We start from the raw sequence: 15,494 nt of genomic DNA, 5'->3' as shown, positions 1-15,494 counted from the left end.
AGAGGCATCAGAAAAGGCTGTGGAAGGCTCAGCCTTATTTTATTGAGGGCTGGTTACCCAAAGCAGCAAGACAACTGGGAAGAAAGGAGAGAAAGCCCTGCAAAGTGTTAACACAGCATACCTCGCTTGGCTCTGGAGCATGAAAATCATCCTGGCTGCCCTGCATCCAGTGGGTCTGCATCAGCCTCTCCCTGTGTTCACACCTCTACCCACCTGAGCTGCTCTCGGCCCCTGGCATTTTGCTGCTCACTGGTTTCTTTCTCACCACCACTAGTTTCTTCTGTTCTTTGTGTCTCAGTACATTTTCCCACAGCAATCAGTGACCATTTCAGAAAAGGCTGAAGAAAGGCACCCCATTTCCCTATTGCTGTCATCTCTTCTTGGCTTCTGGCTTTTTTCCTACCCTGCTCCCACCAGCTCCCTCCCCAGGAGCTGCCATTGCCTCCTCCTCACCCCATTTCCCCAAGACCTCAGGTTATAAGCCCAGTTTGAACCTTGCTCCAACCTGTTTCACCTCCTCTGTTGCAAACTGGTGCTTCCAGTACAGCCCAGTGTCTGCACCTCCAGCCCTGCCAGGCTCCCACTGCACCCAGGAGGAAGCCTGGGGAGATGAAGGGCAGAAACCAGCAGGTCCACCCTGAGTATAGTACGGTGCCAGAGTAGGAGCAGGCCAGGCAGAGGATTAAAGAGGAACTGGAGCCTGTTCCCTGCCTTTCATCTGCTGTGAGCATGACACAATCACAGCCATTAGCTCTTCAAAGGCAAGCAAGGCTGGCAGAGCCTTGGGAAGCTTCACTTTTGAAAATGCTCCCAGGTCTAGTCTCCCAGACTGGCAGTGTAGTGTCACCTGGCTTAGCTCTTCCTAGTTCCTGACCCAGTAGCCTCAATCCTCTCCTTTCCACAGATGTGGCCCCAGCTCTGGGGGCTTGTGGACACTGCTGTGGCCAACAGGGTCAGCTTCCAGCATGGCTTTGTGAGGGTCCCCCCTGTTCTTTTCCACAAAACCAGAAAAGTTGATCAGAGGGCCGCTGAAGCTTCACAGGTTTGGAAGCCTAAAGGATGGGTACAGTCAAGAAACCCAAAACCTTCCTTGCAAAGGCTGGGCTGGAGGCAGGTACCTGCACTGGATGTGTCATTCACCCTGCCAAAACTTCCTCCCTCCTCCCTGCACCTTTTTCCCAGCCCCACCCATGTAGCACTCCAGCGGCCTTGCTCTCTAAAGTCAATTTTTTCCACTTCACAGTACTTTCTCTTGCTTTCACCTGAAAGCTGCTCCACCCAGCCAGCACACTGCCAGGGCATGAGTCTCCCTACCTGAACCCAGGCCTCCCTCGCAAAGCAAACTGTGAGGACAGGCAAGCTCAAACACCTGGCACAGGGAGAAGAGGGGACACTGCCCCTTGCAGCACTGCAGACTAGTCAAGGAGCCTCGGCTGAGGGAGAGCACATCTGCTTCACCTTGGTTATGGCACCACCACACCCCTCTTGCTTCCAGCAGTGCAGCATGAGACAGAACGCTGAGAAATGACACACACACACATACAGAGCAAACTGCAGAAGGTGCAGGTGAATTGCCTTTAAGCCCAGTATCTGGAGAACTCCAGCCCCAAGGCAAACTTGAAGATCCACAGGTTTGGCAGGCTCAGTTCTACCCCTCCCCATATCACCCAGAGCCATCTGCTTTGTGCCCCACAGCACCAGCATCGCCCCCATCCTGATAGCAGAGCTGCACAGCCTGGCAGGGCGAGATCAGAGCAGGGAGCAACTGTCAAGAAATGGCATGAAAAGAAAGAAAATGAACAACCAACACCAGTCAAGCCTCTATGGTGTGCACTTTTATTTCAACTGGTCTTAAGTCAGTGTACAGGTAGCCCCTCCCTCCCCCACATACTGGCACCACTTCTCCTAGACCCTGCGGGGGACTGTAAAGCCTTCATTCACATCTATCACTGGGGAACACAGGCTGCTTGCTTGACAAATCGAAGAGAAAAAGGATCAAGTGTGTTTTGTTTTTAAGGCGGAAAGATACAAAAAGACACTTGTCGGGTTACATAATTTACAGACAAGCAATTATAACCTAACACCAGCTGTAACTGGTGGACTCCCTCCGAGCTGGGCTTTGCCTTCACAGAGGCGAGTAACTTCCTGTAACAATGCATTATAATATTTGGAATGACTATTAAAAAAACAAACAAATGTACAATCAAAGTCCTCAGATGCATTGTAGAACTTTGGGGGCGTTCGCTCCGACATGTTTCATTTTAAGACTGCTGCTGACACCTTCACCGTTCCAGTTTTTTAATCCTGAGTCAAGCGCCAAAAAAAAAACAAATAAAGCCATGCCAATCTCGTCTTGTTTTATGCGCATTTATGGGTTTCGTTTCATCACAAGGGTGTGGGTGTTGGTAACAGTCCGGTTTAGAAGCATTTGCGGTGGACAATGGAGGGTCCGGATTCATCGTACTCCTGCTTGCTGATCCACATCTGCTGGAAGGTGGACAGGGAGGCCAGGATGGAGCCTCCGATCCAGACAGAGTATTTGCGCTCAGGTGGGGCAATGATCTGCAGGGAAGAGGAGGAACCAGTCAGACACAGCATCACACTATGCTCACAGCCCACGCACGGCCCTGCAAGATGGAGCTGCCTAATTCCCTTATCTAACCTTGGCTAAGATACCATGAAGTCCAAACAGGATCAAGACACAACCTCACACCCACCTCCCTCCTCCGCAGCCAGTCTTTAATCCCATTATTTATACAGTTGGGTTGGTGCCATCCTCTCCAGACCAAGGCCATTAAGGCTGCACCAGACAGACACGGTTTCTATCTTTTCTAGCACGACTCCAGCTTACCACCCTCCACCCATGCTGTATTTCAGCCTAACACGGGTGCTGAGATGTTCCCAACTCCATCCTACCTTGATTTTCATTGTGCTGGGTGCCAAGGCTGTGATCTCCTTCTGCATCCTGTCAGCAATTCCAGGGTACATTGTGGTACCACCAGACAGCACTGTGTTGGCATACAGATCCTTACGGATATCCACATCACACTTCATGATGGAGTTGAAGGTAGTTTCATGGATACCACAGGACTCCATACCTGTGAAGAAGCAAAAGTCTCAAGTCAGCAAGGGCTCAGACACAGTCAAGGAAGCCTAAGAAGATACTACAGGCAACCACAAGACCAGAAGCTCTTTCAACAGTAAAGAGCCATGGCTGGCACAGACTCAACCAAAGGCTCTACTGACCCAAGTCCCTCAAACAGCTTTAGGATGTGTGCAAACAGGCTGACTGGTGGAACAGCACCAAACTTGCCACAGACCAGCAGTACAATATGGTATCTCACTGCCATGGTCTCCAGGTTACCCTTCACAGAACAAACATTAAGGGCCAACACAGAGTATACTAGAAAAAAGTTGGACTTACCCAGGAAAGATGGCTGGAATAGGGCCTCAGGGCACCTGAACCTCTCATTGCCAATGGTGATGACCTGGCCATCAGGGAGTTCATAGCTCTTCTCCAGGGAAGAGCTAGAGGCAGCTGTGGCCATCTCCTGCTCGAAATCCAGGGCGACATAGCACAGCTTCTCCTTGATGTCACGCACAATTTCTCTCTCAGCTGTGGTGGTGAAGCTGTAGCCTCTCTCTGTCAGGATCTTCATGAGGTAGTCCGTCAGGTCACGGCCAGCCAGATCCAGACGGAGGATGGCATGGGGGAGGGCATAGCCTTCGTAGATGGGCACAGTGTGGGTAACACCATCACCAGAGTCCATCACAATACCAGTGGTACGACCAGAGGCATACAGGGACAGCACAGCCTGGATGGCTACATACATGGCTGGGGTGTTGAAGGTCTCAAACATGATCTAGGGAGAGAAAAGAAGTCGAGTCAACAGCAAAGTACAAGTTTCTTGCTACAGATCTATACCAAATCCATGCAAGTTGATTTACTTTTTGCCCCTAGGTATGAGGCATCTTTACACTCCCCCTCAAAGTCCATGCTGATCTCACCTGGTCTCCACCCACACCTGCCAGGTCAGAGCCTGAGCAGGGACACCACTGCCACAGACCCATCCACATACCACAGCAAGGAACAAAATAAATGCCAAGTAAACTACAGTACAGTCACTCAAGGCTGTAAATGGATTAGTGTGCCTAGTCAGAAACAGCAGTTAGACAAGCTGCTAGTTCAGTCTCAGAGAAAGCCAGCTTAGAAGAGCAAACAAAACCTGTCAAAGTCCAGCAAAGAGAAGACTCAGGTCAGGAAAGGAAAACCCTGTAAAGATGGCAAAAAGGGAGAATAGTGGTGAAGGAGGAGAGAGGACAACATGGAAGAGGAGAGCTGGCCTGCAGCAACATCTGCTGTAGCTCCAAGCTCCTGAGTTCTACACACCTGTGTCATCTTCTCTCTGTTGGCTTTGGGATTCAGGGGAGCCTCTGTGAGCAGCACAGGGTGCTCCTCAGGGGCTACTCTCAGCTCGTTGTAGAAAGTGTGATGCCAGATCTTCTCCATGTCATCCCAGTTGGTGACAATACCGTGTTCAATGGGGTACTTCAGGGTCAGGATACCTCTTTTGCTCTGGGCTTCATCACCAACATAGCTGTCTTTCTGGCCCATACCAACCATCACGCCCTGCAGAACAAAGACAATGTGGTAAGTACAGCTGAAGGCTGGATAACTCCCTTTTCCCAAAGCTAAGTCTCCAATTATTGTCCCTCTGCTGTCCCCTGTCTATCAGGAAAGGCATCCAGGCAGCTGCTTCAACACACACTGCACAAAGACTCTGCAGGAGGCTGCACTCCCCACCAGCTGTGCTGCAGCACAGAGGCCTCACATGGTACAAAGCCAAATAAAAGGGCTTTTTGCTTCTAAGGAAACCACTTCCACCAAAAACTCCTCTCTTTTATCGTGTAACAGGCACACCAGCCACCTACCTGATGTCTGGGACGACCCACGATGGATGGGAAGACAGCACGGGGGGCATCATCCCCGGCGAAACCGGCCTTGCACATACCGGAACCATTGTCAACAACGAGCGCAGCAATATCATCATCCATGGCTGGCTGCGGGAGAAGAGGAGAAAAGGAGACATGAGCATCCCCGCTCACACACCGAGCCCCGTCCCGCGGCGGCAGGCGGGAAGCGCAGGCGATGGCGGGAAGCGCAGGCGATGCCGCCAAGGCCTTCCCCACCCATTTCCTTCCTGCCGGCGCCGCTCCGCTTCACCCGGCGCCCGCTAGAGGGGGCGACGCCTCCCAGATTTCGGCACTGCGCGGATTTGGGACAAAGGAAGTCCCTGCGCCCTCTCGCATTATTACCATAAAAGGCAATGGATGGAGCGCGCCGCGCCTCGCCCGCCACCGGCTGTCGGGGGGACGGCGGCGGCCACTCCCCGGAGCAGGCGGGCGTGGCTGCCCCACCCCAGCGCCCCGCCGTGTGCCGGCCAGCGGGGCTCGACGCCTCCGCACAGCCCCGCCGGTCACGCCCCGTGCTCGCCCCAGCGCCCTACCGTGTGACAGCCAGCGGGCATCGACGCGCCCACCCAGCTTGGGGGGAGTCACGCCCGGTGCCCACCGTGTGCCAGGCACAACCAGAGGGATTCAACCCCCCTGCACAACCCCAAGACCTCAACCAGCCCATATAACGACCCGCAGCGGGACAAGCGCCGGCCACCACGCCCAGCCCCACCAGTCAAGCGTGACCGGGGTTCTGCCCCATCGACCGGAGGCACCACGGGCGGGATTAGAGCCAGCGTCTTATGCAATTGCCGCCCGCCCAGACTCAGCCGCGGCGGCTCCGGCCGCGCCGGTGTAATCCGGTGGCGGGGGGGCGGCGGCAGCTAGCGCACATGTGCCGCCCCGCACGGGCAGCCTGGGAAGTGTAGTCACAGCCCGAGCGGGCAGCCCGCCTGCACCAGCACTTCGGGCACACGGGGGGTCCCCCCTGCGCTCCCCCAGCCCCGCATTGTTCCGATCCACAGCCTCGCCCCGCGTAGGGGGTGCCGCCCCCTCCCGCAAGCACCAGCCAGCGGGACTATCCGCATGTGCGGGGTGGGGGAGCCGCGCCCCTCCTCACCGGGGACAACGCCCCCGGGCCCCGACCCCAGCACGGGCGACTCCGCGAAACAAAGCCCCGAGCCCTCAGTCCACGCCGCCGCTCCCGGGACGGAACAGCCGAGCCGCCCGCTCCCCCCGTCCGCACCAGCAATCCGCTTACGGGTCGGATTAGCCCCACGGCTGGCAGGGGCGAGACCCCCCTCCGCAAGCATCACCCCCCAAACCAGCCTTAAACCGCGACCTGCGTCTCTATCCCTTAAAACGCGGCAGCGCGCTACGCGGCCGCCACCCCGCCAGCGCACAAAGGGATCGCCGGGAGCGGGCGCGCCGTGTCCCTACAACCCCGATCACACCGGAATTCACAACAACACCGGCTCATCATCATTATCATTAATATTACTATTATCCTATCCCCCGTTGTCGCGGTGCCGCTCTCACCTTTGGGGAGTTGGCGCGGTCGGAGCCGGGGCGGGCGCGAGGCGGTGGCGGGAGCGGGGCGCGCGCGCGGTGAGGGCAGGCAGAGCTCGCGGCGGCTCCCGCCCGCCGCCCGCGCGCGCTTTATATCGGGCCGCCGCAGCCGCCGCCTCGCCATAAAAGGAAACTTTCGGAGTGCGCCGCTCCGATTGGCCCCGCCTGGCCCCGCCCCCCAGGCCTCGCCCCGCCCCGCCGCCCCGACAGGGGGGAAAATATTGGGGTGAGGGGGAAACGAATGGGATCGGGGTGGGGGGTGCGGCCCCGGTGTCGCTGCGCTGCGGCGGGGAGGGGGCTTTCGCCTCGTGCTCGCCGCACTCCGCGGTTCGCCGTGCTCCGGTGCCCCCGTGCAGCCCCCCCACGCCAGCCCTCACACAAAGCCCCGCGGGTGGGGGTCCCGGTCCGTTCGCCCCCCGTGTCTGTGGGAGCCGAGGGGAGGCAGCCCCCCGGGAGGGAAGGGGATAGCCAGGGGCAGCGCGGTGCGGGATCCCAGGGGGGCTGCCTGCCCTGTGTGCGGCGCTGCCCGGCGCGGGGCACGTGGAGCGCCCGTCACCTGCACCCCCGGGCCGGGCGGGCACCGGTGACCCCGGCCCGCAGCGGGACGCGGGGCCAAGTTCACTGCTGATGTCAGCAAGCGGCGGCGACACGGCTCCTGCCAGCCGCCGCCAGGCCCTCGGCCCTTGGACCCGCCCGGGCAACCGGGAACGCCGCCGGCGCCACCGGGCACCATTAAAGACCGTGTGCCTACAGTGGCAGCGGCACCTGGGAGAAGGGAGCGCTCGGCGGGCTCTGGCTCAGCTGTCCAGTCAAGCAGCCAGCTCTGGTCCCCACTCCCCATCCTGCCCCGCGCTGGCAGGAGACATCACGGGAGCAGTGGTTTGGTCAGATTTGAGCAATATTTGTTTCTGTGCTCTGATCCAAACCTTGCTGGAGTAGGAGACGTGGCTGCCTTTCTGCGATTCCCTCCTTGCCTGTGACCATCCAATATTGGTTGGGAATAAAGGCGAGGGCAGCGGCCGCAGAGCAGCAGGCAGCAGCAACCAGAGGGCTTTGCGTCTCCAGAGTGTTGTGCGAACACGGGCTGATTAATCAAGTTAATTAAGCAGCCCTGTAAGTAAAGTAGAAGCAGCCACTCGCAATCTGTTGCCGGCTGGAAGAGCACAGACTTCAGCGTGGGGACCTTGGATGTGTAATCTCAGCCGTTTGAAAACAGTGGTGACAGGGGGAAAAAAAAATCTCGGAGGAAAAAAAAAAGCTCAAAATGCTTATTCTCCATGGGATACCCCTTGTCCAGATCATAGAGGGGGAAGTCAGGCCTGCAGTCAAGGTCTTGCAGGCTACACCAGCAAGCTCTTTGTCATCAGGGAGCTGCCAAGATGATGGTGAGGATGAGGATGGAGCTCCCTCCCAAAACTGCCTGTGTGGGTCTGGCTGAAGGGGACCCAGGCATTATTCCCCCCACTTGATTACTCCCTGCTCTGGGATGAACAAAGGACAGCAGCAGGAGGAACCTGCAAAAGCCTGTTGAGATGGAGATTTGCAATTACCTGGGGGGATGGGAGGTGATGGGACACTGGGCATGGATGGGAATACAGGAGCAGCCCTTTTCCTTTGGATGGCGTCCCCTTCCCCAGGAGCACCTTGTCCTGGTGAATGTGCCCCAAAATTCAGCACCGTGGCTGCACCCAGGTGGGTGTTTTGGAGGGGGTGGTACAGAGAGACAGGAGACCTGTGGGCTCTTCTGGGCCACCCCAGGACTGTACCTCATCCTGCAGGGCAGAGGTGACCGCGGTCCTGCCAGGCCACTTTGGAACCAGGCCATCCCCACCATAAGGAGATGACCACAGTGATGGACATGTCCTGCCAGGCCCCTTGAGGATTATGCCATCCCCTCCACACTGGAGATGGCCACAGTGATGAAGAAGAGATACCCCAGGACAGTGCCCATGGGATGTCCTCAGTGGAAGGGGACCCAGCCTAGGGTTCCTGCAGGGCCATGCTGGAGCACAGCTGCCTTTGCCTGGTCATTCCTCTGTCACCTCGATGTGGATCATGCAAGATCTCTCTATCGCAGCTTCCCTCGCAGTAAAGGGGAGTCATCGCTGTTAATTACCTGCCTCACGGGGAATTAATTAATGTTTGCGTTCCACTTTGAAAAGGCTGATTATTAATTAGAAGATTATACGTCAAATAAGGGGAGCCACAAGGCATGGGTAGAGCTGATGGCCCTCGCAGCTGGGAAGCGTGGTCCACGAATGTGCTGATAAAGCAGGGAAAAGTCTAACAATAGCACTGGGGCGATGGGTTCGGGATGGGGAACATCAGCAGGAGGGCAGGACCAGGTGGGGAAGCCACCAGGGCTCATGGGGGTCTTGGGCAGCTGGATGGGGTGTGCATGAGAGGGGTGAGATGCTGCGCTCCGCTGCATCCGGGTGAGCAGGTTGGGTGGAGCTGGGCTGGGGAGCCACGATGTGAGACAGCCCATTAGGCAGGGAGGGAATTACCAGGCAATTACTCTTGATTATTGGACTGAATCAGAAGGCAATCAATCTGCCAGCATCCGGAGGGCAGCAGCACCGGCCTCGCGTGTCCTGGCTTTAGGGGCGGCGAGATCTGGCCTTGGTGGGACAGCAGGATGTGGCCTCCAGCACGTGGCTGGGTGCCACCACTTCCTCCCAGGCTGAAGACACCTTGACAGCAAAGCCACCAGCCGGTCACCATGTTCACCACTGTGTGATGGACCAGGCTGACTCCCTGGCCATGCCTGGGGCTCTCTTCCCATCTCTTCTGGGGTGTTGCAAGAGCTGAGAGGAGAGAAAGGGGAACCAAGCAAAGAGCTTCCCAGTTGTGTTACCCTTGGGCAGATAACACAGGCTCCCACGTTTCCATGTTTTGCTTCATCTCTCCCTGCTTGTCCTTGGTGCTTGGCTCTCACCGACTCTGGACAAAACTATCTGGGGGAGGATCCTCCTAGCCTTCGCCGGCTGATATGGCCAGGCTTGAATTGCTGCACTTGTGAGACAACATGTGAACTCTGCTTTCCCCTCGCTTCTCCCAGCCCTTCCCCTAGAGCAGAAGCCCTTTGCCCTTATGTGGATGGCATCTGCCACATTTTTGGGGAGAGGAAAGTCAAAGGGGGGAAATATTCCTGGCAGTTTTTGGAGTTGGGAGTTTTGGCTTGGATTTCTGCACATCCCCTTCAGTGCCAGCTCTTCCATCTCTCACCCTGTCATGTGCTCGGGCCTCCCTTCTCTCCCTCCTGCTGTTGTGACAATGAGAAGAGAGGTAGAAACTTCTAAAACTGCCACAGTGTCATTGAATCACCCTCAGACAAAAATCATGGAGGTTTTTTGAAGCACTGCCTTTCCCTTCCCTTCCCTTCCCGCTCCCCAAGGGGAAGAAGGAAAGGTGCTGACCACATCCCCTGTTTCACAGGCACAGGGACCATCTCAGCACCTTCCTCTTTCAATTTGCTCCTTGCAGCATCATCTGTAACTGGAATTTGCCATAGGTAAAATCTAAGCAGGAACCCCAGGCCCATCACTCCCTTTGGAGATGTTTTGGGGCCTCATTGCAGCCCCCACCTCTCCCTTTATGGGAACATATTCAGCATTAAAACCTGAAGCAAAACAGCCCCTGACATTTTCCTGGCTCGTTGCGTTGCATCCCTGATGCCAGCTCATCCCTGACAAGCTGCAGACTCGATTCTCCCCCTTTCAGCATCATTCTCCACTCTCATACAGCCCTCCCCGAGGTTTCTGCTCCTTTGTATTGATCCTTGAGCTCTCTCTGATCTATCAGTCCTTTTGCAGAGTGGACAGCCTTTCCCTTCGCAGACCTTTGTGTGCAAGGGTGTTCTCCCCTGATCTGCTGCATCCACATGGACGGGCTGAGGGTGTATCGAGCATCCCTCCCATTCACAAGGAAAGAAAATCATTACATTGTATCATGCCTGAAAACTGTATAAATTCACCGTTTTCCATTTTCAGTGCACAGGCAAACAACTTGTGCCAGGTTTTGCTGAGGCTGTTGGAAAGAGCCCAGCCCTGCCCAGGTGGCCAAGGTGGTGGCAGGGCACACGTGCCTGCTTTACAGCCTGCTGTCCCTGATAAGTGGACTTTGCTGGAGGGGTCGAAGCCCTGAGCAGTGATTTTTCTCCACCTATTTCTCCAGCCCTGCCCTGTCCTTGCTGCCTGCAGCCTTGTCTCTCCGTGCCCTCGTGCTTTCCCCAGCCCTTTCATTGCGTATCCCTGAGCTGATCCTTGTGCCAGCATTTCTAGATCACACTGCTGGCCCCAGGGTCGCCCAGCTCGCACAGGAGGAGGCCAGGGCTTTATTCCCAGCCTTGTGGGCAGCCAGGTCAGCATCCATCAGCCAAGCTGGGTCTCTCTGCCCAGCCCCATCCTGGTGCCCCACAGCCCTGCTACCCTCCCACCCTCCCTGGGCTGCGCTGGCCCGGCAGGAGCAGAGCAAAGCCCTCCCTTCCCCCGCTGATTAAACGTGCTGCCAGGGCTGTTTTGGTTGACCTTGATAGCAACAGTGTGTGAGGCCCAAGCGTGGAATTGTTTTCAGCCCAAGGTCATTTCACAGCACAGCACGATTACACCGGCACAGCCAGACCCTGAGGCGATGCCGGCCGTGCTCCCAGCCTCAGCCCTGCACCCTGGGCATCTCTGGAGTCCACTTCTTCCACAGCAATGGGACAGCTGGAAGCTTAATCCTATGCCTGAGCTTCCCTGCAGGGATGGAGAGTGGTGGAGCAGCCCTCCCCTCCAGGCAGGCTTGACATCAGTTTCAGGGGATATTTCCTCCAGCTAAAAACAGAAGGGGAAGAGAAAAAGCTGATTCTCCCTGGGTTTTTTCTGCATGTCTCAGCCCTCTGGCCCCACTCACACCACCCCCATCGCCACCCAAATCCTACTGAATGACCCCTCAGCTGTGATGCATCTCCAAGGGGGTCTTTCTCTCAAGGATGCTCCCTGGGGTTCATTTACCTGTCCTGGCAGAAGGCTCCCACAGGTGTTACATGGCACTGTGCCGAGCCATACGGTGCATTTTCAACTGCTTCTTAATTACTTTGAGAATTGATTTTTCTTGGTCTCTGACAATAAAGGCAGGGGAGCAGCTGGATGGAATTTTCTGCTCGTACCGTACCTAGGAAATCAAACAGATCCTGGGCTACCCAAGCCTGCCAGGAAATTCACTTTGATCTCTGCTGGGCTAATGGCACTTTCCATTTAGGGGCTTCAAGCCTTTGGCAGAGGTGACCTCTCCTACCTTGGAGAGAGTGGAAATCGTGCAGCCTTTGTTTTCTGTGTGAGAAACAGAAGCAGGGAGAGCAGGGATGGCCACTGCCCTTGGTCAGGGTGATTCTCCCACCCGTACCAGGTGATGTAGAGCACTGTGACTCTGCAGGTAATCCTGGTTTGGGCCATAAGCCCCCTTTATCCCCAGCAGCATCTCAGGTCATGGGGGTCTGATCACTGTGCTGGTGCTGCTGTGGGAGCACCCAAAGGTGGGGATCCCCACCCCTCCTGTGACCCCAGACCTGCACCAGCTCCTGTCCCTGCAGGCACAGGGATGCTCAGGGAGCGAATGGGCGAGGCAGGGTTTGCCCGTTCCTAGAAGGAGGGATGCAGAGGCACCCAGGAATTGCTCTGGGCCCCGGCCCAGCTCCATCCCTGCCCGGGCTGGCCCCCGGCTCTGTTTGCACAGCCGGTGCCGAGCTGTGATGCAAGAGGCTCTCCCCAGGCAGGGAGAGGGTGATGGAGGAGTGGGACCTGCTCTAGTCAATGCTCCATCCACTCCTCCTAGTTTAAATAAACCTTCAGGGGTGATTCAGCGCTTACACAGCACTCAGCCCTTTCACAGAGCCACCAGAATTGAAATCCAGTGACATCCCTCTCCCCCACCTTGGGGAGCAGGTGCATGGGAGGAGAGCCAGGCGGTTTTCACCCAGTGCCAGGCTTGTTACTGGTCCATAGGGCTGGGATAACAGTGGGGTGATGCCACTCACATTGGACTGGCAGAGGGGAAAGGACAGAGCACAGGCTGGCTGCAGGGTGATGCTGCTCCCAACCAGCCTCTCTGGTCCAGCTCACACTGAGATCTACAGCAAAACCAGGAGTGAGGCAGTGAGTTTGACACAATATCATCCCTCTTGTATCATCCTCAGGACATTCACACATGGACTGGGCATGGGAGGAAACCACCACCACCACAAAGCCCAAGTGCAGAGGCACTGAGCCCACTGCATTTCATTGCCCTCCAAGCCCATTGCCCCCAAAGTTTCCATCCCTCACTCAGACAGCATTTCCACACGTGCTTTGTTTGGCTCATTTCACACATTCCTGCTGGCAGGTGATAAGATCTCGGGAGAAAGGCAAACCAAAGGCCTGGGTGCCAGGCACTGGCTGTCACTCCCCTGACTCATTAAGGTACCCTGCTCCCTCCTCACCAGCTCTGACCTGGGATGAGCGAGGACACATCCATCTTCATCCCACCACAGGTGGGCCATGGGGTGAAGATCTGGAAGGAGAAAGTGCCGTGGGACGCAGGTGGCTGAGTTGTCAGGTTCCCTCCTGCTCCTGAGGAGAACTGCAGAGCTCTGCTCTCTCTGGCCCCTGTGCCACCCTGGGGTACCTCTGCTGTCCCATATGGGTGATGTGTGCCTGCATAGACATTGAGCCCCTCTGGGGTGACAGAGGTGTTATCAGCTCTGAGAATATTCAAAAAATGCACTTGAGTGCCATTAGAACCTCAAGTACCCACAGGTGGCACTTCCTGGAGCAATGGCCCAGCCCTGGGGACTCCCTGGTCCAGGCGTCCCCAAGGCACCCTATGCTGGCATGAGCAGCATGCCATGGGTGGGGTATGAACACACCCCTCTTTCCTCCAGCCTTTAACAATAAATGGGGTTAAGCCTTCCACATTCCTGCCCTCTTCCCTTCCCCATGCCAGAGCTAGAGCAGTGTGGAGTTGCAGAGGTGGCTTCCAGAGCACCTCCATTGCTGGATCACAGAGCAGCAGAGGAAGCCACATGGATACAGGAGCCACCAGGGCCGTGGTGGGGCTCATACAGAAGCAAGGAATGCCCACTGTCTTTAAAATTTCTCGGCCCAAGGGTGAGGCAAGACAGCATGCAGAAAAAACAGGGAGTGATTTTCCTATGGGGCTTTGCAGAAGCCCTTTTGGTTCCCAGATGATTACCCCAGGCTGTGAGGTGGCTGCACAGCACCTCTCACTCTCTGGGAACCCTTGTTCGTGTTTTGCAAGAGCTTGGGGCAGATGGGGACATGCAAGAGGAAGAAAAAGCAAGCAGCTGCGGTGACAGGAATGAGGAAGCCCAGAGCATGGGGCAGCTCCAGCCCCAGCACAGCCTGGACTCAGCCTGGCAGGGCAAAGGGTGTCCCAGCTCCACCCTGGCATTGCTCAGCTCGGGTCCCTCCAATGAGCAGGGGGCTCATCCAGCCCTTCAGGACTGGAGCCTTCTGCTTAGAACCTGCAGCCTCTGGGACAGGGAAGGTTTTGTCCTTCCTGTCCAACCCCAGGCACATCACCCCACACATGAACCCTTCCCCTGGCTCTTTCCTGTGTTGTGGAGATTAGTGAAAGAAGACATGGGACAAAGGGAGGCTGAGATGGTGAGGGTTCCCCCTCCTCACCCAGATCCCCCACATCTCCCTGGGCACACATTTTAATTAACACCAAGTGGCCGAGGGACCGTCCCCAGCAGCCCTGAGCACAGCCCAGCCTGGGGAAATCAGCCTTAAATGGCAAAACCTGGCCCAGTCTGCGGTAACCAGCTGGAGAAAGAGGCAGCGGAAACAGGAAACCAGAGAGCAGCTGAGGCCCTCTGCCCCCCTCCATCGCTTTGTAAACCCAAATTCACCAGGAATATACCTCAGAAATTATCCTCTCCCTCCTGTGCTCTGTCCAAGTGCTGGGGGTGCTCTCCTATGGGATGGGTGCCCTGAATAATCCTACTCCCCCTGATCATCCTGCATCCCTGCTCCTGGGACAGGCACAGGGAGGGAAAAGGTCTCCTTGTTTCCCCTGCATTGTGCACCAGCTCAAGGAACAAAGAGGAACAGGAGCCCCCTCCCCAACCTCCCATTGTTACTTTTGCATGTTAACTCCCAGCAGATTCCAGGGCACAAATTGCTTCCAAGAGAACTCTCTGTGCTCAGCAGTGAAAACATTTCTGAGCTCCCCAAGTCTCCATGTACTGCGACAGAGGGAACTTGGATGTTCACTCATCAGGGGGATTTTGAGGTGCCCCTCAGGCCCAGCTGCTGTAAAGGAGAGCCTCAGTTCTGCTGGCAGCCTGAGGCCCTGGCAAGGCTGATGGTTTTTGTTGGGTTGTGGGCAGAGGGGGTCTCCCAGTGAGGCACAAGTCCACCAGCAGCATGAATTTCTTCCCATAAACCACCAGTCCCACTTAATGAACCCTGGACTAGTGCCTGGAGTATTGGGAGCTCCCAGTATTTGCTGTGGCTGGTTTATTTGCCATCCCCCTTTTTTGGGATGAATTTATTCTTTACACTTGGCCCAATCCCATCCTGACAGCAAGCAGGCAGTGGGCTGTCAGCAAGCTACACCTGGCTGATGCTGGGGTGGAGCACAAGGTCCTTCACCCAGCTGCTCCCGTGGATTCCCATCTCTGGGATGGGACAGAGCCTGGAAAGCAGCGTGATCCCAACGCTCAGATTTGCTGCGTTACCATTTCCCAGCACGTTTCTCCATGAGCACTCTGCCAGCAGACTCATTAGCTGTGACATCTCATTAAAGCAGCCATCCTTGGGGGAATTGGCTCACACACAGGGATTGGCGTGGCCCTTTTCCTCCCCACCTTCAGACAGGAGCGAGGAGGGAGCAGTGGGAGAAGCCTCATCCGTTGGGATACACACAGCAACTCCCCTTGCTGCGAGGGAAAACTGCAAAGGGAAAGTCAGAGTGAGAAGTCTGCA

The 15,494-nt window shown here is 56.3% G+C and overlaps 1 protein-coding gene across 1 annotated transcript; it reads right to left on the bottom strand.

The window, feature by feature from the left end:
- Window positions 1-1,813: 1,813 nt before the first annotated feature.
- Window positions 1,814-6,636, bottom strand: ACTB (actin beta). Its single transcript, XM_085074500.1, has 6 exons — window positions 6,493-6,636; window positions 4,933-5,061; window positions 4,391-4,630; window positions 3,425-3,863; window positions 2,917-3,098; window positions 1,814-2,562 (listed from the first exon to the last, which is right to left on the bottom strand). The coding sequence occupies exons 2-6, from the start codon at window positions 5,053-5,055 to the stop codon at window positions 2,419-2,421; spliced, it is 1,128 nt and encodes a 375-aa protein (XP_084930626.1). The 5' UTR covers window positions 5,056-5,061; window positions 6,493-6,636; the 3' UTR covers window positions 1,814-2,418.
- Window positions 6,637-15,494: the final 8,858 nt, after the last annotated feature.

This window comes from Lichenostomus cassidix, chromosome 14 (genome assembly GCF_008360975.1).
Source record: "Lichenostomus cassidix isolate B80296 chromosome 14, HeHo_3.0, whole genome shotgun sequence".
In the NCBI taxonomy this organism is placed as follows: domain Eukaryota; kingdom Metazoa; phylum Chordata; class Aves; order Passeriformes; family Meliphagidae; genus Lichenostomus; species Lichenostomus cassidix.
This window is presented reverse-complemented; position numbering and strand designations above follow the sequence as displayed.

What these genes read in the sequence shown, in the direction of transcription:
- ACTB (XM_085074500.1), bottom strand. Translation starts at nt 5,055, where the DNA reads ATGGATGATGATATTGCTGCGCTCGTTGTTGACAATGGTTCCGGTATG. An exon ending in ACAGAGAGAAGATGACACAG is followed by an intron (nt 3,864 to 4,390) that starts GTGTGTAGAACT and finishes TTCTCTCCCTAG; the next exon opens with ATCATGTTTGAGACCTTCAA. An exon ending in ATTCCAGCCATCTTTCCTGG is followed by an intron (nt 3,099 to 3,424) that starts GTAAGTCCAACT and finishes GCTTCTTCACAG; the next exon opens with GTATGGAGTCCTGTGGTATC.